Source organism: Barbatula barbatula, assembly GCF_947034865.1.
Source record: "Barbatula barbatula genome assembly, chromosome: 20".
NCBI classification, from domain to species: Eukaryota; Metazoa; Chordata; class Actinopteri; order Cypriniformes; family Nemacheilidae; genus Barbatula; species Barbatula barbatula.
In genome coordinates, this window is record NC_136783.1 from 8,386,787 (window position 1) to 8,407,643 (window position 20,857).

Genomic DNA, 20,857 nt, shown 5'->3' on the forward strand with positions numbered 1-20,857 from the left:
AACAAGTCAAGCCCATCAGATACAGCTTTGTAGAGACATTTCCTATCCGGTTCAAATGATGAATAATAAACATTTATTTATATAGCACTTTGCAAGAAATGTAACTCAACGTGCTTCACACGCATACAAATGCCATATAAAAATAATAATATTGATAATATAATAATTTATTATTTTCAATTCTTTTTTTCTGTTACTCTGTAACAACTCTCTTGTTAGTTTATAACACAGTAACATTCGCACACAATTCTTTTCTCTCAAAAAAAAAAATATGAGTAACGTTCTATGAACAAAGAACTGTGACAGTCGGACTTTTATTCTAGCATGCGCTTACCCACAATCCCTCACTACCGGAAGTATTCGCCAGCTGATTTCGATGGGGAAAAGATCCACCCATTTATGTCGGGAGATCATGGCACGCTGCTGATTTATATGCATATACAATAAAAAGGGCGTGGTGTTGGTATGATCTTTATTGTGTTTTATGTGTTTATCGAATGCGTGCAGTGTGCGCATGTTGGGTGTGCGTTTTGTGTTGCGGACCTGCAGCTCAATGAATAACAGTCAGCTGATGCTGAACTAAACTCATCTGGTGATCAAGACCGGTTTCACGGTATCTTTGTGTCGACACTATGATGGGCTGTCACCGGTAGTGTGGATTTATCTTGCATTCGAACTGCATGTCTGCCGGTAGGCATTTCCATAGCAACGCATCGGATCGCGTAAGAATCGGATGTATTGAGTAACATTAATAAATAGATACGATCAGAGATACCAATGCACTAATGACACCAGTGTGTTTTTATCAAATATAATATCATGACACATTTTTTAAAGCTGTTCGTGAGCTTATACTAAAAATATAATTTATTGAAATTACACTTTGTTTTCATTTTTCCAGCCTGCCTGTCAGATATCAAAAGATGGGAGGCCGGAGTGTGTTTGTGTGGATGATTCTTCTGCTGGCTCTGCTCGGAGATTCGCTGGCATCTGCGCCCGAGTTTGATCCGTACAAAGTTCTTGGAGTGTCCAGACATGCCAGTCAGGCAGAGATCAAAAAAGTGTACAAGAGGCTCGCAAGGGAATGGTGAGTGATGTTTTTAGAAAGAAAGAAATACTTCCTTACGGACAGCGGTCAGGATTGTATAAATGTTGTATACTTTATCCGTAGGCATCCAGACAAGAACAAAAGTCCAGGAGCTGAGGATATGTTTATCAAGATCACAAAATCTTATGAAGTAAGAGTTTAACCAATACCATCTGAAATATAAAGCATGTGAGTGTTTAAAATGATTCTTTTTTAAATGGATTAATTGAACATAATGGCCCTTATTATGGTTTAAGAAGCATGCTCGTCTGCGTTAAGAATAGTCATTTGTGCTACCTCGCACAGATCCTGTCCAATGAGGAAAGAAGAGCGAACTACGACCGATTCGGTCAAATGGATGAGAATCAAAACTTCGCCCGAGCTCCACAGGGCTTCAGGCACTTTCAAGACAGTTTCTACTTCGACGAATCTTTCTTTCACTTTCCTCGGACGAGTCGAGATTTCACCGAGAGCAAGCACCTCCTTCATTTCAAGCAATACATGAATGAAGTCGTGCCGGATAGTTTCAAGAGGCCTTACCTGATCAAGATCACCTCAGAGTGGTGCTTCACCTGCATTCATATCGAGCCCATTTGGAAGGATGCCGTGCAAGACTTAGAGCCTTTAGGTGGGTGATCAACTATACTGTATCTGTAGGCACCCATTTTGTCTGTTAAGCTATGGATTTTTGGAACTTATGAGCTGTTGCTCTTGTTTGGTGTAGGTGTTGGTATAGGTGTGGTGGACATTGGATATGAGAGACAGCTGGCCAATCATCTTGGAGCCCACCGCACACCATCCATTCTGGGTGTTATTAATGGCAAAGTCTCTTTCTTCCAGTATGCTGTGGCCAGAGAATACTTGAAACAGTTTGTGGAAAGTCTTCTTCCCACAAAACTGGTGGAGAAGGTAAGACTGTAACCGATAAATGAGGTTATCTTTGATCATTTCGTTGTTTTCTTCATTGTTCTGTTTCTCATCTCTCTTCCCTTATCAGTTGACTGATAACAACTACGTTGAGTTTTTAAACAGTTGGCATGAAGAAAATAAGCCAAGGGTAATGATGTTTGATGTAGCATCTTCTGTACCTCTCTTATACAAGGTGAGAATTTGTTAATATAATCATAGACTTCTTTTACACTGACATATTTGATATATCCCTCATTTGCTCTTAATCTCAGCTCACCGCGTTTGCCTACAAAGACTACGTGAGCTTTGGTTATGTAGATATGGGTTTGACGGAGACCTCTCAAGTGGTACAGAGGTTCAACATCAACACGTATGCTCCCACCATGCTTCTGTTCAAGGAGAACTCGGATAAACCTGCAGACGTCATACAGGTGAAGCCCAGTTCTTCTGTTGGCTTTATTCTAGCTAGAGGTGTCTTTCTTCTACTTTGTCTTCGTCCATAGGCAAGAGGAATGAAGAAACAGATCATCGATGAGTTTGTGTCCATCAATCGGTTCCTGCTTGTGCCACGGCTGGTTAATCAGAAACTCTTTGATGAGCTATGTCCGGTTAAACAGTTCCACCGACGAAGAAAGTAAGAACCAGTCTTTTCTGAAACTTACGAGCAGTTTTATACAGGCTAGCAATAGCAAGCTAGCCTTGAAAGCATTCAAAGGGGAGAGATCTGATCCTCCTTTTAGGGATTAATAAAGTGAAGTTATTATAGTGTGCCCGCTGTATCTTGCTCTCATTGTACTCTCTGATTGACAGATACTGTGTCCTTCTCATCACTGGGGAAGGAGAGCAGTTTGTATCGGTGAACGAGGCTTTCTTCAACTTTGCTTCTGCCAACACTAAAGAAGTTTTGAGATTTGCTTACGTTTATCAGAAACAGCAGCAGCCTCTGTGTGACGCCCTGCTCAAACAGGACGACACGCCCCCTCCACAGGTCAGAGACAATAATGAGTCTGTTTAATGTGTATCTTTGCGCATCTGTCTCTGTGTGTTGAAATCATTGACTCGGTTAATCAATATCTTCAGGTTATTATCTTGGAGAGGCGGAGCTCTACAGGAAGGGTCTTCTATCGGTCAGTGACTGGCGGCTGGAATGGGAGTGATGACGATAAGCTCCGCCTCCACGAGCAGCTTGATATTCTGCAGAGAGACCCCTCCTACCTCACCCACGATGCAATGCTGCCCGAACTGAATAATGAGTTTGCTTCTGTAAGTCCCTCAGCAAAACACAAAAAGATCCTTAAAGGCACAGTGTGTCATTTTGTGGAGGATCTGTTGACAGAAATGCAATATAATACACATTACTATGTGTTCAGGGGTGTATAAAGACCTTACGTAATGAAGCGTTATGTTTTTATTACCTTAGAATTATCTATTTCTATCTACATACACCTCGGGTCCCTTTGGATGTAATCACCATGTTGTTAATACAGTAGCCCTAGACGGACAAATTGCTTTACAGAGTGCGTTTCTTAAATACATTATCTCCTTCGCCAAAAGTAGCGAATACATTACGACATCTTAGTTATGTGTCAGTCATCGTAGTGCTTTGAAATGGAGAGGAGAAAGGTGGAGTGACCCGTTGGTTGCAGTTCACAACCTCACCACTGGATGCCGCTAAATGTCTACACTGGACCTTTAAGTTTGAACGAATATGCTATGAATTATCATAGACAGTTAAATGTGATTTTCGTTTGTAAGGCACAAAATATCAAATTGATCTTTGCGTTTTGCATATGCATATTGCAATGGTATGCAATAACCGTATCATTTTAAAACTCCAAAAAGTTATGTATTTTTTAAAGTTTTGGGTTGGTGCAAAATGAACTATCAAAAAGAATGTAAAGCATTTGTATTTTGTTGTTTTTAAATATGTTTTTGACAAATGTATTTTTAGCAAACAAACAAGTTGTTGCATATCACGTTTTTATGCAGTATCGTGAAGACCCATTCGTTCGTAAAAACAAACAAAAAAGCAATTAGCTTACAATGGAAGTCTATAGAAATGGGTGCAATAAAGCATGCATGTGTGTACTGAAGTTGTATTTTAATACAGATTTGTGTCATGATTATACATTCAATTATATGCTTTAATAATTGCGTAGTTTTTCTATCAAAAAAGATCATTCAAATACAAAAATATTTGTCTTACACTGTTTCAGATGTTTCTAATTCGGTGGATGAACACAGCATACGATTACCTCGCCCAGTTTTATTTTGATCTTCTCTACTCAAACTGGTAAGCAGTTATTGCTTTATCAAATAATTATTTATATATGAGTGGTACTTTTAATATTATTATACTGGAATAGGGATGTCATTGCTGTATAATGAAGAGAACCCAGTGTTTTTGGTGATATAAGAACAAGAAGAATATGTTAGTAACACCTTGCTGTGCTTTCTGTAGGCGTGAGATGATGCCTGTGTTATCACTGATCTTCTCCGCTCTTTTCATCCTGTTTGGGACTGTTATCATTCAGGCCTTCAGGTAAGGCTGTCCACGTGTACAGTACGTTCTGTCAAGAGATTAGACTAGATGAGTCCTATTTTTCAAGTGGAGTTTGTATGTATATATTTGTATGTTTTTTATGGCGGACAGTGATTCTGGTGAAGACAAACCAGCCAAACAAAAGACAACTGAATCACCAAAGACAGCCGACGGCTCTCCGGGAACAGAGAGCACTTCCAGGTAACAAGCTGGTTGTTTATCGTTTAAAACTGCGACCCAAAATATAAAGCATAGTCGTATAGCATATAGTCCAGTCTCTAAGAATTTGTTTTCATCTTGCAGTCGTCCACCCAAGAAGAACTTTGTGGAAGTGACCGAGTTGACAGATGTGACCTACATGAGCAACCTGGTCAGATTAAAGCCGGGCCACATCAACGTGGTGTTGATACTGACTGATGCTTCTAAACAAGTGCTGCTCAGGAAGTTTGCCAAAGAGGTTTATTCCTTCTCAGGGTGAGTGTCGCATGCATTCGGTGTAACTTTTAGTCTGCACGTCTGCTCTAAACTAACCCCTAACTTCTCATAGGTCTCAAACGCTCCACTACTCCTTCTTGAACCTGGACAAACACACCCTGTGGATGGATTCGCTCATAGAGTCGGCCCCCGACGCCTGGCCATCAGACTGCTCGGACGAAGAGGAGGACGCCGCCTCTTACAAACCCGACTACACGGGTCATGTCCTGGCCCTCAACGGCCACAAAAAATACTTCTGCATATTCAGACCCGTGTTTACGGGAGAGGAGGCCGAAGGTGGCAGGTCGTCTGACGAGGATGGGGCGGCAGCCGGGACGAGCAGAGGCTCACGCTCGCGGGGAAGTTCTAGGCAGAAGGCCACCACTCTGGAGATCCATCACAAACTGGATCGGCTGGGTCTTTGGATGGAGAGGCTTATGGAGGGAACTCTACCCAGGCATTACGTTCCGGCCTGGCCCTGTCTGGACAACATAACACCACAGAAATAGAGGCTTTTGAGAATCACTTCAGTTTTCTGTTAAAAACACTGGTTATGAGTAGAGTTTTGCTTTATTTGGAGCACCGCATGCTCTTCGGCTGCTTTAGAAGCGGAAACTCCTCTCTGTATCTCTGACTTGGCTGTTTCTTCACTGTAGGATGCTTTTCTGAAACCCAGATAAAGCCACTCTGTGTAGCTTTAGGAACAGCTCACACTCAGTTTAGTTTTTTTTCTGGTCGCAATTTGGTTTATAGAACTTAGAAATTGTATGAGAGTCATTATTAGTCAGTCAGCTCTGTTTTTCCCTTCTTTATATGCAAAATCTCAAACTAAGAACTAAACTAAACCTTGCATGAGCAGGTACTTCTAACATTATAAAGATTTGATATTTCTGAATAGATCTTAATGCCATATGAGCATGTGCTGCCTTTCCTTTTAACCTGTTATTTTCTAACGTCTTGTTTCATGTTTTTGCACTTTTGACTGCTGCTTTTTCCATTTAGTGTTTTTTCCACAAATGAAACTGTACCCAATGGTAACATTTAAGGATGGTTGAGATTATGACTGTATCTGAAATATCACTACCACATGAGTCAGGTTAAAATGCTGTTTAGTTGTAATTTTCTTTTAAGAAAATGTCTATTTATTTATGTTGCACTGTTTGTGGTTGATTTATATTAAATGTTCATTGTTTAAAAAGAATAATAAAATTTGTACCAACATCTCCATCCTGTGAATAAGATCGATCTTATGTTTATCTCAAGGAAAAACAATATTTATATTTATTAATATAGCCTAATGTACAGTACATACATGTCTTTTAGTACAGCTTTACACAGCATTCATAACACCTATACACGTCTTCGGGTAAATCACATACTTGACTAGAGTCCTCTAAAACAGTGGTTCTCAAAATGGGATGGATCCAAGGGGTCAAAGTTTAGTGGCATTTTATTAAATTCATATTTTAAGTCTTTATTTGAGGGGCCACAAAATGATGGACCCTACACAAAGGGGACCTTACATCAAAAAGGACCACTGCTCTAGAACCCAAGTCCTCAAAACTCATTCATAATATTACTTTTCTTCCCTTTTAAGTCCTCTGGGCCAAAAGATGCAGGCAGCAGGTCCTCGACTCTCATCTCCACATGCGAGCCATCAGGTTTGGACAAATACACGTCCCAGTTAGCACCAAACTGCAGATTAAACATTTAAACAACGCATGTAAATCTAAACATGTCACTTTTAACATGCTTTTAAATGTAAAGGTGTAAGTGCTACACCTCTCTCATAAACTGTCTGCAGCCGCCACATGGAGAAATGTACTGCTCACACATATCACTGTAAAAAAACATTAGACGTTTACAAAGATGTTCCATGTTAAACCATCCTTCACAGACATTTGCTGAGTTTGTTTATTTGTAGAGAACCACTTCTTGGTTCTCACAATGAGGCCTTTAAAGAAACCCCCGGTTATTTCTCTCACAAGAATAAAAACAATAAAGCGGCTTTTATTGCTTCATTTATTTGCTTCTTTTATTTTGAAGTGTCTTTGTTATAAAGGGTTTCTGAAGATCTGGGTTAAGTTGAAAACGAGTTTGTTCCGCATATAAGTAAAAATGGGGTCTCATATGTGAGCCGTAACAGTAGGTGGCGCCAAATACGCGTGAAACTAGTTTTCTTCAGAAAAGCTTAGTCTGTTCGGTCTCTGACTTCTATAATATTTTTACAGGGTACGTGGTTTTCACTTTTAGATTCACAGCACTAATAATATTAAATGGTACGGTCTATGGTAACGTTTATTTACGATGGTCCATTTTATCCGGATTTTCCGAAAGCTTATACTTTATTAAAAAATATGCTTTTTTTATTATTTTCAGTTAAGGTTCAGGTTCAGATTTGTTTTTGCTGGACAAAATTTTGTCTTCGCTACATCTTGAAAATGTGTGTCTTCACGTGCTCTCGGAAATTCGATAAATCCAACTTCAATTTATGATTATCATTGATGGAACGGTGCTCTTTTAATGTTAACAGATACCTTTAATGTTTAAATGATACTGAATCATTAGTAACATCAATGTTTTAATGTTACTAAATACTTGTACGTAAATTCAGACGTTACTTCCGCGTTTTTGGTGAGAAATATGTGGTGTTTTGAACGACGCAACGTGCTCGGGCATGTGAGAATTCCCGCTTCTGATGTCATGATTCCGAGTTGGTTGTGTTCAGGTCGGAAAGAATGGAGGACGACAGATTATATGGTTGCGTGTTTCTTGGTATGGTAATAGTTTTCAACTGTACATACTACAGGATAGTTTTACTAGTCAGCTTAGTTGTACTAATAGACAGTTTAATAATGTTATAATACAATCATAATCATACAACAAACTGTGTGAATTCCATTGCATGCTAGAAATAACATGAAATACATGCTATTTTTAGCTATGTATAAAACATGCAGTAGACTATGCTTCAAATTGTTATTCATTTATGTAAATATGTACTAATTTAACGACAAGACAAAGCTGTTGCGGAAAAAGTGATAAATCATATCAGTCACAGCAGAAAAGGTTCCCATCCGCCATGTTGATTGTGTAAGGCCCACCCGTCTCGGGAACTCGGGTATCAAAATTATTTCCCTACTTCCCAGTGAGAAACACGACATCAGATGCATTCATGTGCGATTTTTACTTCGGAAACGTATATTTCCCATAATTCCGAGAGCAGGTGAAGGCAGCAGCCTATTATCAGAGTCGCCTTGTGATGTAATCCAGAACAATACGGCACGCGTACTCATCTATGGGCCTACTGTACTTTTCTTGGCGTTACTTTGTTTTTCATTTTATACATGAATGTGTTCTCTACTTACTGTATGTGTATGTTCTTCAATTTAACAAACAAACAAGACAAGTTCAATTTATACACCTTGAGATAGCGATGGCTTTGAAATCTCTGTATCCCTCAGAGACGGCTTTTGAGATGGCGGTTCTCTCTGCACAGATTCCCAAACAGAAGCATGCGTTCTCCACATTACATCCTATATGGTAGATAAGAGCATTGCTTTTAATACAGACATGGATATTCACCATATTACCAAGCTCATCGTCCCTGTTTTTCACAATCGGTAATATATTTATTTCACTCGGTGTGCTGACGGACACGTAAGATAATCACGTGTCATCATAAGCCAGGACTCGTCATGTGGTCAGGACTATCCTTTATGTTTTTATGGTACAGCAAAACACAATTTAAGTTTTACACTTTGAACTTTTTTTATCCTCTTGTTTAGTTTGTTTGATCATGGGGTGGTCTGGAGGGGCTTGCCGTTTCAAGGGTTGTTTACATTGTGGGACGACATATGTTCTCACACGATTTCACAAAACACAATTTAGCAGCACTTCAAGAGTATGATATCGGATCATGATATGCTAAATTATATCTGTACGAATATGAATAGAGCATTTTGACAGTTATGCTACGTGCGGGACAATACAATCTTTTGTCATTTTTGTAATATAAATCTTTTGAATGTTTTGAATTTTCAATACATTCTTTCACTATAAATCAATACTCATATTAGACTGTATACAAATATGTGCCTATTAGTTACACATCATGAGCAATGAAAAATCATGACATCATGAAACATTTTGCTCATATCTAATCTGTGTGATGTTATATATATATATATATATATATATATTTGTATTTAATATTCTAGTTATTTGCCATAAGTGTTAAATTATTATATGATGTTTTCCTTTTTGGCATTAAGTTGTATTTGCATTCGCCTGCAGTTTGCTCTCAAGAGTGACAGCAATTTCAGAACACTTACAGCCTTCATATATTATTCATCAGTTCTGAGTGCACAAACAACTTTACAGGAACTTAACATATTCCTGTTGATGTTTCTTACGCAACCGGCGCTGTGCACTGATTGTTAAAACCGGCCGTTATCGGTACAACTGAATGGTTTCTGTGTGAAACACAGCAGATTCATGCTCACCTGTAAAAACCGTTCCGTCCTGTGTCAGAAGTGCCGCCCCAACTCTGAACTTGCTGTAGGGACAGTATGCAAACTTTTTGGCTTCTAGAGATCGGCCAATCAACTCTTTCACCTCCGCCAAATGCCCATTCAGCCTGTTAGCCGCGTCATGTCTAACCTCATTTACGATCTGTACGTCTCCCATGTTGTCTCGTGCAGTGTGTGTGTCTTGTTTAGAGGCTCAGTGAAGCTGCTCGTAACTTTGTTTGTTTAGGAACTTGCCAGATCTGACCGGTGACCAATCCCTGTTTCCCAGATCGCCCGCCTCCCTGACTGTCCGGATTTGATGTGTGGTGCTGTCAAACGGGAAGGTTATGTAATTTCTAGTTAGAGTTAGACGGCAACCTTTCCCTCGGACAGGCTGGGAGACGGTGAGGATGGGAGTAAAGGTCACTGCACAATAATGCTGACATTCCTCGTGGAATAACAATGAAAATCATTTGCCTTTCCATACGGATGGCTGAAGATAAATAAGCTGGCACCACAGGAACGAAAAGCTGCGTTGGAAAATATTCAGTTTATCGTTTCATGGGCCCCTGCCTTGAAATAATAAGGTAGAACAAAACAAAATATTCGTAAAACAATAAAGAATGATCGGGGCATTATGGGTTTTTGGTTTTACCGCATGTTTGTAAGAACAAATATGTTTTTAATTGGTGCCGTGTGCCTTTAAATTGATCCAACAGGCACCAGTAAACACTGTACATTTGATGTAATGCCAATACAAACAAGAATTTGCCCCATGTCAGTTCAAAATGTTCAATTTCATCATGTTTAAAGGGACACTTTACTCTAAAAATGAAAAGACTCACCTTCGAGTTGTTTCAAATCTGTATAAATATATTTGTTCTGATGAACACAGAAAAAGATCTTTGGAAGAATGGTTTTAACCAAACAGATCTGGCCCTCATTGACTACCATAGATAAAATGACAATGGTAGTCAAAAGTGCCCCAGAACTGTTTGCTGTCCTACATTCTTCAAAATATCTTCTTTTGTGTTCAACCAAGTAATTTTTCCAACTATGGGGGGCAAGATCTGTCTGGTTATAAGCATTCTTCCAAATATATTTCTCTGTGTTCATCAGAACAAAGAAATTGATACAGATTTGTAACAACTCGAGGGTGAGTAAATGATGACAGGCTTTTTAATTTTGAGTGAAATATCCCTTTAATTCTTGTTTTGTCATTTTCTTCCGTAAAGTATAAAATACATGCTTTATAAAACAATCTTTGTTTGAGAACATAAAAGATGAAAGCCACTTTTAATGTTTCAATTATTCATGTCACATATTTCTTTTACCATCAGGTGTTATTTTTATGGGTGCAGTTCGACATCCTTTAAAAAAGAGCATTTTAGGAGTTGTCGTTTTCAATTATCCAGTTGATCCAGGAAACATTGTTGCGGACTTTAGTGTAGACTCCGGGGAAGTACCGGTTGGCACAACTGATGCCCCAGGACACGATACCCTCAAACAAACCATTACAGATGAGAGGTCCACCAGAGTCACCCTGTAGCCAAACAAAGCATGTGTGTGGATACAATCTATCTTTTTTCAATTTTCATCTTCCAAAATGTATTACAGCAAACCAAATCACTCACCTGGCAGGAGTCTTTGCCGCCCACCGGAGATCCAGCGCACACCATGTTGTCTGTGATTCTGTAGTAGTAGTAGTCTTGACACTGAGGGATGATTTGGACGTCCACAGCGCGGAGGACAGGAGACAGGTAATAACTGTACACCTGAGTGACGCCCCAGCCGCTCACCGTGCACGTTGTGGCCGGTAGTAATGGAGGGCTACCTGAGACTGGCAATGTGGCTGGCTGAACGTTGGCATTGAGCTCCGCTGGACGCTCCAACTGATACGCAAATCAATGTATTTAAAATGTGTTTAAAAGAACAGTTACTCAAAACTGTCATCATTTATTCATCTTCATGTTGTGCCAAATCCAATACATTCTGTTTGACTTTTTGTTGCTTTGAAGAAAGAAATTCATATTGGTTTCTTTGGACATCCTGACATGATGTGTAAATGACGCGGTGAATTTTTTCTTATATATATCTCTCTCTCTATATATATATATATATATAGATATATATGTATATAACTAAGCAAAGAAATGTCTAAGGGTAATGGATACTTACTTTCAAGAGCATGATGTCATTGTCAAATGTCCTGTAATTGTACATGTAATTGACCAGCACCTTCGACACGTTGAACACCTGCTCATAGCCCTCTTTTTTAGAGAAGTCATGCTCGCTCAGAACCACTCGGATTAAATAACTCCTGCAGACACACCACAATGTTACATCAGTCAACAAACAACCCATGCTTCATTTAGTGCATTATTTCAGTTTTCATTTGCTGCAAATCTACTTTATTGAATATCCTTCGCCTCTACACACTGTATATTCTTCATCTACACCTTCATACAGTACACCATACTGTATGTGTATTGTGTATATTTTGGGTTATACTGTATATTGTGTTGTGTTTTGAGCCTTCTTAACAAAACACAGAAAAAATGATCATCTAAGCTCATCATGGCCTATGTTGTTTCTACTGCAACCCTAAAATGGACAAACTGCTCTATCGGAGGAGTCCTAGTTGTAGTTGTTGTCTGCCTTATTCAAAACTTATATCGTTCTTTGTAAGTTTTGTTTCTCAAATGTAGGACCATGCATATTGTGCAGAAGAGCCGACAGAGCATGAATCTCCATCGGCAAAGAAGCACAAAAGTGATGCTGCCAGATGAAGTATAGGGACAGACAACGGCAAAAATCCAGGATAAACACCGGTGGAGCTATTCCCAGATGGGAGGTGCTGATGAAGGACAAATGTTTTCAAAGTGACGCCGAAGTTGCCTGTTTTCTTCTAGACCGGAAAACTAATCCAACTTTATAAATGTAAGTGAAAACTCTTGTCTGATAGCTTTAGCTCCATATAGGCATAACCTCAGAGAGAAGTAAAGTTTTTTTCCTTGATGTACTGTGGCGGCCACCGCCGTCGTGCATCGAAAGGGGGAGTGAGTGGAGGACTGAGAGATCGGTTGCGATTCTCAGACCCAACGCTAGTGGCCGCAAAAAACTCTCACGCAGTGGCTTTTTGAAAAATATAAACATGTATAAACATTTATATCTTTTTTAAATTATAGTTACTGTAAATATAAATACATATTTCCTAAATATGTGTATGTGTTTATAAATGCAAAATGAATATTCTCATTTGACAAACATATATACTAAACATGAACTTTTAGTCTAAATGCCATTAATTGCCATTATTCGTTTGACAGCCCTAATTTGACATATTTCATTATTTATTTAGTTTTTATTACCTTTGTTTTGTGACAAATAAACAGTTTGAATTGAATAAACATGCATCCATTTTACATTTATATGACTATACTTTTATTCAAAGTGACTTTAGGTAGTAAAATGTGTGTACGTAAGAATTCACCACACATTTAGATTTCATTCTTAACGTATGCATTTGCAGTGTGTAGAGAGCACAGGTTATATACATTCCCATAAGTTTTATACACGAACAGTTATGTAATACTCACGGCCTCCAGCAGTGGGCAGCGGTAACCACCCACTGTGGGTGTATGAGGGTACCGCCGCAGTAATGATAGTTGTTGTACTGAACAGAGGCCTGGTATGGGATAGAATATGGCTTAACCTCCTGTCCTCCAATGATTCTCTGCTGCAGTGAGCCTGTGAATGACAGGAATAATGAGAAGCTCATATTCTTAACAAAAACGCATCACCATCTTTGTGTAATGTATGCAGTTACTGCAACATCTTATGCCATTGAATATGCATTATATTTAGATGAGACTTCTATACTCAGTTATTCGGGAAATGAAGGGCTTTACCTTGAAGGGCCGAGATGATGAGCAGCAAGATGAATTCAAGACATTTCTTCATGTTTGAGGTGTCTGAAACACAAAGGACATTTAGAGGTCAAAACTACGCTAATTCAACCTCAATGACATTAGTACATCAAACTCTTTTTATTTAATTCAAAGATTAGATCAAATAAAATGTGTGAAAACTAGCCACAGCTTAACTGCAGTAACCATTAGTAAATCATTGTTTAGCACTGTAGAAAATCTTATTTTTTTAGTTTTTAGTACAAACTTAAATTTTGATTTTACAAGTTAATTCAACTAACTATTTAAACTTGGCCAGTGGTGAGTTGTTATAACTTAAAAAACAAGTTGAAATTATTTTCAACAAATGTAAAAGACATGAAACGGCAAGACGCCTACACTTATAAATTGAAGGCAGCAAAGAACTTTTCATATTGTTGTATTTGTATAATATAAACATATGCAAAGTTTCCAAAATGAGATGATATTCTGAAAAATCATGTTTTTTTCATTGTGCATTCTAATGAATATCAATCAAACTGCAGTTGGTTTGTTTTGTTTAAGCTATACTAAAAAAACACAGATAACTAACACAATAAAACATAATAAAAAACAAGATTTTTTAAAAATGTTTCAAAAGAGAGTTATCTCATTTTGGAACCAAACTCTTCATATATATATGACTTTTCCAGCCCTAAACAGAAATGAGCATTACATTTGTTAAACTCACCCAAAGCATGGAAAGCTTAATCCTGGGCAGTAATAATTCCAATAACTTCCCAACAGCACTATACAAGAAGCTGGCGATATTGTATTTGCTTTTATAGTGTAACCGCATCCTTCCATAGGGTTTAGTGGTGCTGTTTGTACACCACCTATACTAGAGAACAAACAACAATAACACGACAGAACTTGGATGACCCAAAAGCGCTCAAAAGCACTTTAATTTGAATCTCTGTCTACCAATGATCCTTTGATTCATAGAGAGTTTGCTGCTCTCTGAGGGGGAATCAAATATCTATTGCTTGTTTCGTTTGACAAAACTGCGGTGAATAGGGTATCTGGTGACTGTAAAATTGGGTGGAAAGGGCACTGGAATGATGGTAACCAAAGCAGCTGTGAACAAGGTCTTTTCGATATCCCTTGGCGTTTATTAATGCATGTCAGTATCCTCGGGGGAGAGCTCCACCTTGAGCGACGTGCTTGCCATTTATCTCAGGCCAAAATCATGATGTTCCCTCTCCGATGTTATGAATCTACAAGATATTTTTGTATATTTTTTAATTGACAGTTTCACTGAATATGAAATCATGTAGCCTAAATCTTACTGTTAATGCTTGTATCTCAGTTTGCAGTGAAAATGCATATTGTTGCTGTCTTTCCAAACCTCGTATCTCCATATTTTTCACTTTTATTTGATGCCGTAAATTATTATTCATGTTTGTCTGGGTTTTGCAGAAATTGAACCATTAAAGGGTGAAAAACACCACAGTATTTAATCATTTAAAAAGTTCAGTGTTTTTTTCATTTCCTGAATAACAGTGAATTAGGACATACAATGTTTCAGTAGGACAAAGATGATATGTAAACTATTTTTGTAAGGGCTGTGTGTAGTTGGATGACTTATTTTAGTAGGTTAGATATACTGTATGTTATTTTATATGTCACTGTCCAAATTCACTGTTTTCAGGAAATGGATAAAACACTGAACTCTTTCAATGAATGCACACTGTGTTGTCAAAGTTGACAAGCACTTTTTATTCAAATTTATTGGTTAGATATTTGCAAAACCCAGTGACAAACATAAAGGTTGACTAATAATAATGATTTATGACAAAAATAAATTATTGCAAAATATGTAGATACAAGGTACACAACATTTTGTTATTTTGTTTGTCTTTACATACAGCGGTATGACAGTAAAACCCATCTGAACTTGAACTCACGTGAACCTTTAGGCCAGACATGTTGTTCTTAAACCAAACAAGCAGTTACGCCTCATTCGAAAATACATTACCATGATGAAAACCATGTGAAAACTCTGTGTCGCATAAGATCAAAATAGCTTACACCCAAAGATCAAAATAGCTATCAACCCATACGACACATAGAACTGACTTTAGGCTAAATGTTGTGTCAGTCACTATTCACTGAATCAATCCTATATGTGCACATTTTAGCAAAGATTTAATTTGTGGGTTTATAGTATACCCTACACTATAATGTTTTAATACAGTATCATAATTTACTTACATTTAAACAATTCATGACTAACAGAATCCGTCATAAATATTCGAAACAAATCCTTATTGGATCCAATAAAAAATCCATTATATGTTACTTCATACTAACTTCCAAAACTAGCATGAACGTCAAAATCTTCAAATATCGAATCTTATTGGGTTGGGTTTCAAGAAATGTAGTGTTTTTAAACACAATAATATGAGAATAAACGCCATTAGTGAACCATTAGCATTCCTTGAGGATTTCTAACATCGCACATCTAAAGTCGGGAAGACAGACGTCTTTAAACTCTCGATTATTTAGTGAGTTTATGTTTGGTGGGTCATAAAGAAGAATCATGCTGAAAGAACCCCTCTCGTATCATCCATGAATCAAACATTGTTAGTTATGAAACTGAAATCAAAACTTTGGAAACCTGAGGAACCGTGTTGATGTGCAGGATGTGAGGGACTTTGCTTCATATAGCCCAGCCAATTCAGTCCTGCATCAAACTTTTGAGCCATGGCGATGCTGCTCTTCTTAGTGCTGCTGAAACTCTTCGCAGCGAATGGTAAGTAAACTAACAGTAATTACATTCATTGTAATCATATGTGCGTTGTCGTATACGCCATTTCTAAATATTCCAAAGAGGTCCATAGATCTTGTTATTAAACTGTATTTCAGTGTACATATATACATACTTCAAATAATCATATTTGATATTTGCTTGCCTAGAATGAAATTCTAAATCAGGCTCCTTTATATTGGTCTATACAAATAAATTTTCTCTGCAGGTCTGGACTTCATTCAGGGTCGCATTGTTGGAGGATACACCCCATCGCCGAATTCAATCAAATACATCGTATCTTTACAAAGCTCAAAAGGCCAACACTTCTGCGGTGGATCTCTGGTCCATAAATACTGGGTGCTGACCGCTGCTCATTGCAATATTGGGTTTGTGGTTTTTTCCCTTTTCTTTAAAGAAATCACTGCATAACTGGCTTTTTATGAGGAAAAACAGGCTGTACGGTAACTGAGCTTCTGTCTGATGGCCAAGTCTGTGGGTGAGATGAAAGCCAGAGCATGGCAGACAGTCACACAGGACGCACGGTAACCTTGACCCATCATCACTGTGTGGTACTTAATGGATGTTGGCTTATCTGCTGCTTGGCACAGCTGAGGCTGCTAACAGCGAGAAGTTCTGTCACTCATCTCATGTCCTTCACAAAGAACCTCTCTGAGGAGAACAAGTGATGAAATTCAGATCTCAAACATACACCTACCAGAAGCCTTCACAATGTATACAAAATAGTTCTTCGACCTTATGAGTTGACTTTATTTTGAAGTCATCGCTGGAATTTTGAGCTGGTGTCCAGCACCCTTGCTTTAAAATGAAAATTCTGTCATAATTTATTCACCCTTATGTCACACCTGTATGAGTTTCTTTCCCCTGCAGAACACAAAAGAAGATTTTTTGAAGAACGTTGGTAACCAAACAACATAGACCCGCATTGACTTCCATTGTATGGACACAAAACCACTGAGACATTTCTCAAAATATCTTGTTTGTGTTCTAAAGAAGAAAGAGTCAGATACAGGTTTTAAATGACACGAGGGTGAATAAATAATGATAGGATTTTTGTTTTGTGGTTTCAAGGCTTATGTGGTGTACGAATGGTCTTGTTTCTTGTCTTTAAGGATGGATGAGATGATGGTGGTGGCTGGAGACTTTACTCTGCGTGGTTACGAGGGAACGGAGCAGTTTTCCAAACCTCAGTCCCTGATCCCACACCCGATGTACAACAAGAGCTCTAACAATGCAGATATCATGCTCATAAAGGTACAGCACTGTTTCGGTTACTTTCCTTTGTATTGATGTCTTTCTTTTAAAGTCATGATCACTTCTTGTGCATAGTTCACTTAAAAATAAAAAGTCAATCACCATTTATCCACCTTCATGTCAGTCCGTATGACTTCATTTCTTCTGTGGAACACAAAAAAAAGATGTTTTGAGAAATGTCTGAGTAGTTTTGTGTCCGCACAACGGAAGTTAATGAAGTCAATGTTGTTTGGCTACCAACATTCTTAAGGATATCTTCTTTTGCAGATGTCACAGGTATGTAATGACATGAGGGTGAAATAAAATGAGGACAGAATTTTTCACACTTTCAAGTATAACAGTGAAAAGTGTTTTTCTGACACTCAGATGTATGGTTTCTTTCAGCTTAGTTCACCCATAGTGCTGAACAGGTGCGTGTCCCTCGCCCCGCTCCCCAAACAGAACACAGGCCTGCTGGCGGGCAGGATGTGCCGGGTGTCTGGGTGGGGCTCCACCAGTCACAGCGGAGGTCAGATCCCCCTCACCCTCCGCACCGTCAGACTCCCCATCGTCTCCACTGCAAAGTGTAACAGCAGTAAGTCTTTCAATGGAAACATCACAGTCAATATGATCTGTGCAGGGACGAGCGCAGGAGGAAAAGATGCGTGCAAGGTACTCCCTGTTTGTGCATATTGCGGTAGATTTCAAATATTTTCTAAAAGATAAAAATGTGGCCTAAGAGCTGCTTGTAACACGAAGGCTTTATGAATTGTAGAAGCCTCTTGAGAAAATCATAATGAAGGTCAATGTGATGTTTCAGGGGGACTCTGGTGGCCCTTTGGTGTGTGATGGACGGGTCTATGGATTGGTCTCCTGGGGGAATGGCTGTGGAGATCCCAGATTTCCTGGAGTGTATACGGCTGTGTCCAGGTTCCGCAGATGGATTGATCAGACCATATACAGCCCGTTGTCACGATGCATTGGGTCATGAGGTCAAAGATCACTGTACCTATCTAGAGGACAGGTCACACTAAAACCGCTCCCTAACTCCTAGTTTATATATACCACCCTTGTACTCATTTTGTAGTGGTGTCAGAATCCTGAAGGAACAAATTGATTCCCTGCATCTATTCACAATTTTTCCCATGATGCTCTATGATTTTGAGAGCAGCTTTGTTTAGCAAGTTTAGCCAAACGGTCGGTTTCTTTTGACTGTTATCTGAAATAATCTACAGGCACTCTATTGTTTGTGAATGTGTACCGGACATTAAGGTGAGGTCACAAAAATGCGCATGCGCAGTAATGTTTGTTTATGTTGTTATGAGGATGTTTATTTACCGTCTATACGGTAAAACAATCGCTTTATTTGAAACCACTCAACAAATGTGTTCAGACACATGTAAATGTAGTGTAGAGTTTTATTTTAAATATAATAAATGTCAATATGTTCAAAATGCCTACTACAATACATTTGTATTTTTGTTAACTTTATAGACCACAGAATCATTTGCGGTATTTATTGTCAATCTGTGATGTTTAGATTATCTATTGGTAAATTGTCAAACACTTTAGCATGCGCACAAAGATGAAACTTTATATATGATAAGAGTTTTGTTTTGAAGACTGATTTCTCTGCTTTTCAAACAAACAAAGAGGAAACTCATGTTGGACATGCAAACAAACGGTTTTAACGTTTCTTGGGTTCGCTTAGCTGCAGGTGTTTTGCATAGCCTAGTTTGTATAAGTAAACATTCTCCGCCGAGTTATTATCCCCAAATATATTAAATGTAAAAGAGAACTCTATTCAATATGACTAAAATCAAGATTTGAGGTTACTGCTCACATGCAACAATGGGTGTTTGCAAATCTACTAGGACTGGGTGTGTCCGTCCGCAGTTCATCTTCTCTGAAGGTGGCATCAGTTCCCCGAGCCTTTGGTTTCACTGCCTGCACATGACACCGCATGTAAAATGATCACTGCATGACAGACCCTGTGTGTCCACACACAATGATGTGCAGCGGTTTATGTGAAGATCATATAATGGATGTGTTCAAAAACACAATTTTGAACAACAATATCAACTTTATGAGCCGTTATTCATTACTCGTTTATTAAAAACAATAGATTAAGTGTATAGGTTACAGCAAACAGGTCATTGGGGTAATGATGTCTGGAGGTTGCATGTTTGGCCATTAAAATTTTTTTATACTTTGAATAGTATTTCTGGGAAGTAAAGCATAACAACCTGTTGCCAGGGGGTAAGCATTGTGAATGAATGTGCCACACAAAAATGAGTAAACACTGAAGAACAATGCTTGTGCAACTTTCCACTTGACGACACAGAGCCTCAGATCAACATGCTGAATATTTGTGATAATAATGTGATGTTGAACCACAACATGAAACATGAAATAAACTATAATTTGCTTTCTTTTCTGCCAAGTAAGTCAACATCGCTGATAATGGGAATATACTGTATGTATATGACCATGAGATGAAAATGTGCAACTTAAATTCTTCAATATCTTCAATGCAATAAGAGAGGACAAATTTGTTTAATCCAGTAGGGTCACGACCTACATGTGGGTCACAGCCTCACAGAAGTATTCTAATAAAGCCATGGACAGCAGGGAAAGACCCACACCGGTCATACTAAGCAGAAGTCTGCTATTATGTGTAAAAAACGTGGCCAATAAATAAATATAATATATAATAGTCTACACAGGCGACATTATTTCCAGCATCACTTGTTGCATGGGACAAACATGGTTTGACGGATCACAAGTTGATCTGATGATAACAAGTTATTGGCTCATTGAAATTCAAAGACAGATTACATCAAATAAACAGTCACCGAACGTCCAGTGCAGGACATGGCAGCGATTCACTGGGGAGACTGAGTTGCTGAAATATATTATCAAATTTTAAGGTCATTACGTAGATAAAGTATGGAAATTGTCTACATTTCGAAATGATATCACTATGCTCATTTGTAGTGGACCGAAACGGTGTACCAACTTTGTGCTTGCACTTCTAGCAGTTTCATTATGGAACAAAATGGCCTCCGTCATGGCTCAATCAGAGACGGAAGCTGTGCGTCTTCCTGCTCACTGGATATTTCTGCAGTGGAGTGATGGCGACTGTTGTGTGATCCCGGAAAGGTTATGAGTGTGCCTGAAGATTATGCTCTCGAAATCTTGGAAAGAGAAGCAAGCCCCCGCAGCTCATATCCAGATCGTGCCAGCATCACTCGGGCTTTTGATATTGTGAAGTGAAAAACCTATGCACAGAGGGAAGAAAGCATCCCATAATTCTTTCTCCTGTGATTCGCAGGCGTTTTTAATATCTTCTGTTTGATCAGGGTTTACCTGTAAAGAAAGGAT

At 38.6% G+C, this 20,857-nt stretch overlaps 4 protein-coding genes across 6 annotated transcripts; 2 read left to right on the plus strand and 2 right to left on the minus strand.

Moving 5' to 3' along the window:
- The first annotated feature begins 342 nt into the window (after nucleotides 1–342).
- Nucleotides 343–6,238, plus strand: dnajc16l (DnaJ (Hsp40) homolog, subfamily C, member 16 like). Of its 3 annotated transcripts, none has more exons than XM_079483667.1 (15): nucleotides 343–722; nucleotides 902–1,087; nucleotides 1,172–1,238; nucleotides 1,394–1,715; nucleotides 1,812–1,996; nucleotides 2,085–2,189; nucleotides 2,269–2,427; nucleotides 2,500–2,630; nucleotides 2,807–2,984; nucleotides 3,077–3,259; nucleotides 4,213–4,289; nucleotides 4,458–4,538; nucleotides 4,650–4,739; nucleotides 4,842–5,012; nucleotides 5,086–6,238. In XM_079483667.1, the coding sequence occupies exons 2-15, from the start codon at nucleotides 924–926 to the stop codon at nucleotides 5,519–5,521; spliced, it is 2,349 nt and encodes a 782-aa protein (XP_079339793.1). In that variant the 5' UTR covers nucleotides 343–722; nucleotides 902–923; the 3' UTR covers nucleotides 5,522–6,238. The 3 variants fall into 3 exon arrangements, with proteins under 3 accessions (XP_079339793.1, XP_079339794.1, XP_079339792.1); XM_079483668.1 differs by having other exon boundaries at nucleotides 344–463; XM_079483666.1 differs by having other exon boundaries at nucleotides 363–690.
- Nucleotides 5,746–9,851, minus strand: cdab (cytidine deaminase b). Its single transcript, XM_079483669.1, has 4 exons — nucleotides 9,518–9,851; nucleotides 8,437–8,548; nucleotides 6,795–6,852; nucleotides 5,746–6,707 (listed from the first exon to the last, which is right to left on the minus strand). The coding sequence occupies exons 1-4, from the start codon at nucleotides 9,699–9,701 to the stop codon at nucleotides 6,570–6,572; spliced, it is 492 nt and encodes a 163-aa protein (XP_079339795.1). The 5' UTR covers nucleotides 9,702–9,851; the 3' UTR covers nucleotides 5,746–6,569.
- A 951-nt stretch (nucleotides 9,852–10,802) lies between these two features.
- Nucleotides 10,803–14,225, minus strand: LOC306909686 (trypsin-3). The gene is made up of 6 exons (XM_079483671.1): nucleotides 14,162–14,225; nucleotides 13,435–13,497; nucleotides 13,123–13,273; nucleotides 11,702–11,843; nucleotides 11,158–11,415; nucleotides 10,803–11,066 (listed from the first exon to the last, which is right to left on the minus strand). The coding sequence occupies exons 2-6, from the start codon at nucleotides 13,484–13,486 to the stop codon at nucleotides 10,911–10,913; spliced, it is 759 nt and encodes a 252-aa protein (XP_079339797.1). The 5' UTR covers nucleotides 13,487–13,497; nucleotides 14,162–14,225; the 3' UTR covers nucleotides 10,803–10,910.
- Nucleotides 11,786–18,923, plus strand: LOC306909685 (trypsin). The gene is made up of 6 exons (XM_079483670.1): nucleotides 11,786–12,463; nucleotides 16,115–16,225; nucleotides 16,449–16,608; nucleotides 17,353–17,494; nucleotides 17,879–18,145; nucleotides 18,294–18,923. The coding sequence occupies exons 2-6, from the start codon at nucleotides 16,177–16,179 to the stop codon at nucleotides 18,462–18,464; spliced, it is 789 nt and encodes a 262-aa protein (XP_079339796.1). The 5' UTR covers nucleotides 11,786–12,463; nucleotides 16,115–16,176; the 3' UTR covers nucleotides 18,465–18,923.
- The last annotated feature ends 1,934 nt before the right edge of the window (nucleotides 18,924–20,857 follow it).

What these genes read in the sequence shown, in the direction of transcription:
- LOC306909686 (XM_079483671.1), bottom strand. Translation starts at nt 13,486, where the DNA reads ATGAAGAAATGTCTTGAATTCATCTTGCTGCTCATCATCTCGGCCCTT. An exon ending in GCTGCCCACTGCTGGAGGCC is followed by an intron (nt 11,844 to 13,122) that starts GTGAGTATTACA and finishes GTGTGTCTGCAG; the next exon opens with GAGTTATTTAATCCGAGTGG. An exon ending in ATGACATCATGCTCTTGAAA is followed by an intron (nt 11,416 to 11,701) that starts GTAAGTATCCAT and finishes TTTGCGTATCAG; the next exon opens with TTGGAGCGTCCAGCGGAGCT.
- LOC306909685 (XM_079483670.1), top strand. Translation starts at nt 16,177, where the DNA reads ATGGCGATGCTGCTCTTCTTAGTGCTGCTGAAACTCTTCGCAGCGAAT. An exon ending in CAGATATCATGCTCATAAAG is followed by an intron (nt 17,495 to 17,878) that starts GTACAGCACTGT and finishes GGTTTCTTTCAG; the next exon opens with CTTAGTTCACCCATAGTGCT. An exon ending in GAGGAAAAGATGCGTGCAAG is followed by an intron (nt 18,146 to 18,293) that starts GTACTCCCTGTT and finishes GTGATGTTTCAG; the next exon opens with GGGGACTCTGGTGGCCCTTT.
- dnajc16l (XM_079483667.1), top strand. Translation starts at nt 924, where the DNA reads ATGGGAGGCCGGAGTGTGTTTGTGTGGATGATTCTTCTGCTGGCTCTG. An exon ending in AGATCACAAAATCTTATGAA is followed by an intron (nt 1,239 to 1,393) that starts GTAAGAGTTTAA and finishes TACCTCGCACAG; the next exon opens with ATCCTGTCCAATGAGGAAAG. An exon ending in TGAATAATGAGTTTGCTTCT is followed by an intron (nt 3,260 to 4,212) that starts GTAAGTCCCTCA and finishes ACACTGTTTCAG; the next exon opens with ATGTTTCTAATTCGGTGGAT.
- cdab (XM_079483669.1), bottom strand. Translation starts at nt 9,701, where the DNA reads ATGGGAGACGTACAGATCGTAAATGAGGTTAGACATGACGCGGCTAAC. An exon ending in GGACGGAACGGTTTTTACAG is followed by an intron (nt 8,549 to 9,517) that starts GTGAGCATGAAT and finishes TCTACCATATAG; the next exon opens with GATGTAATGTGGAGAACGCA. An exon ending in GCAGACAGTTTATGAGAGAG is followed by an intron (nt 6,708 to 6,794) that starts GTGTAGCACTTA and finishes TTTAATCTGCAG; the next exon opens with TTTGGTGCTAACTGGGACGT.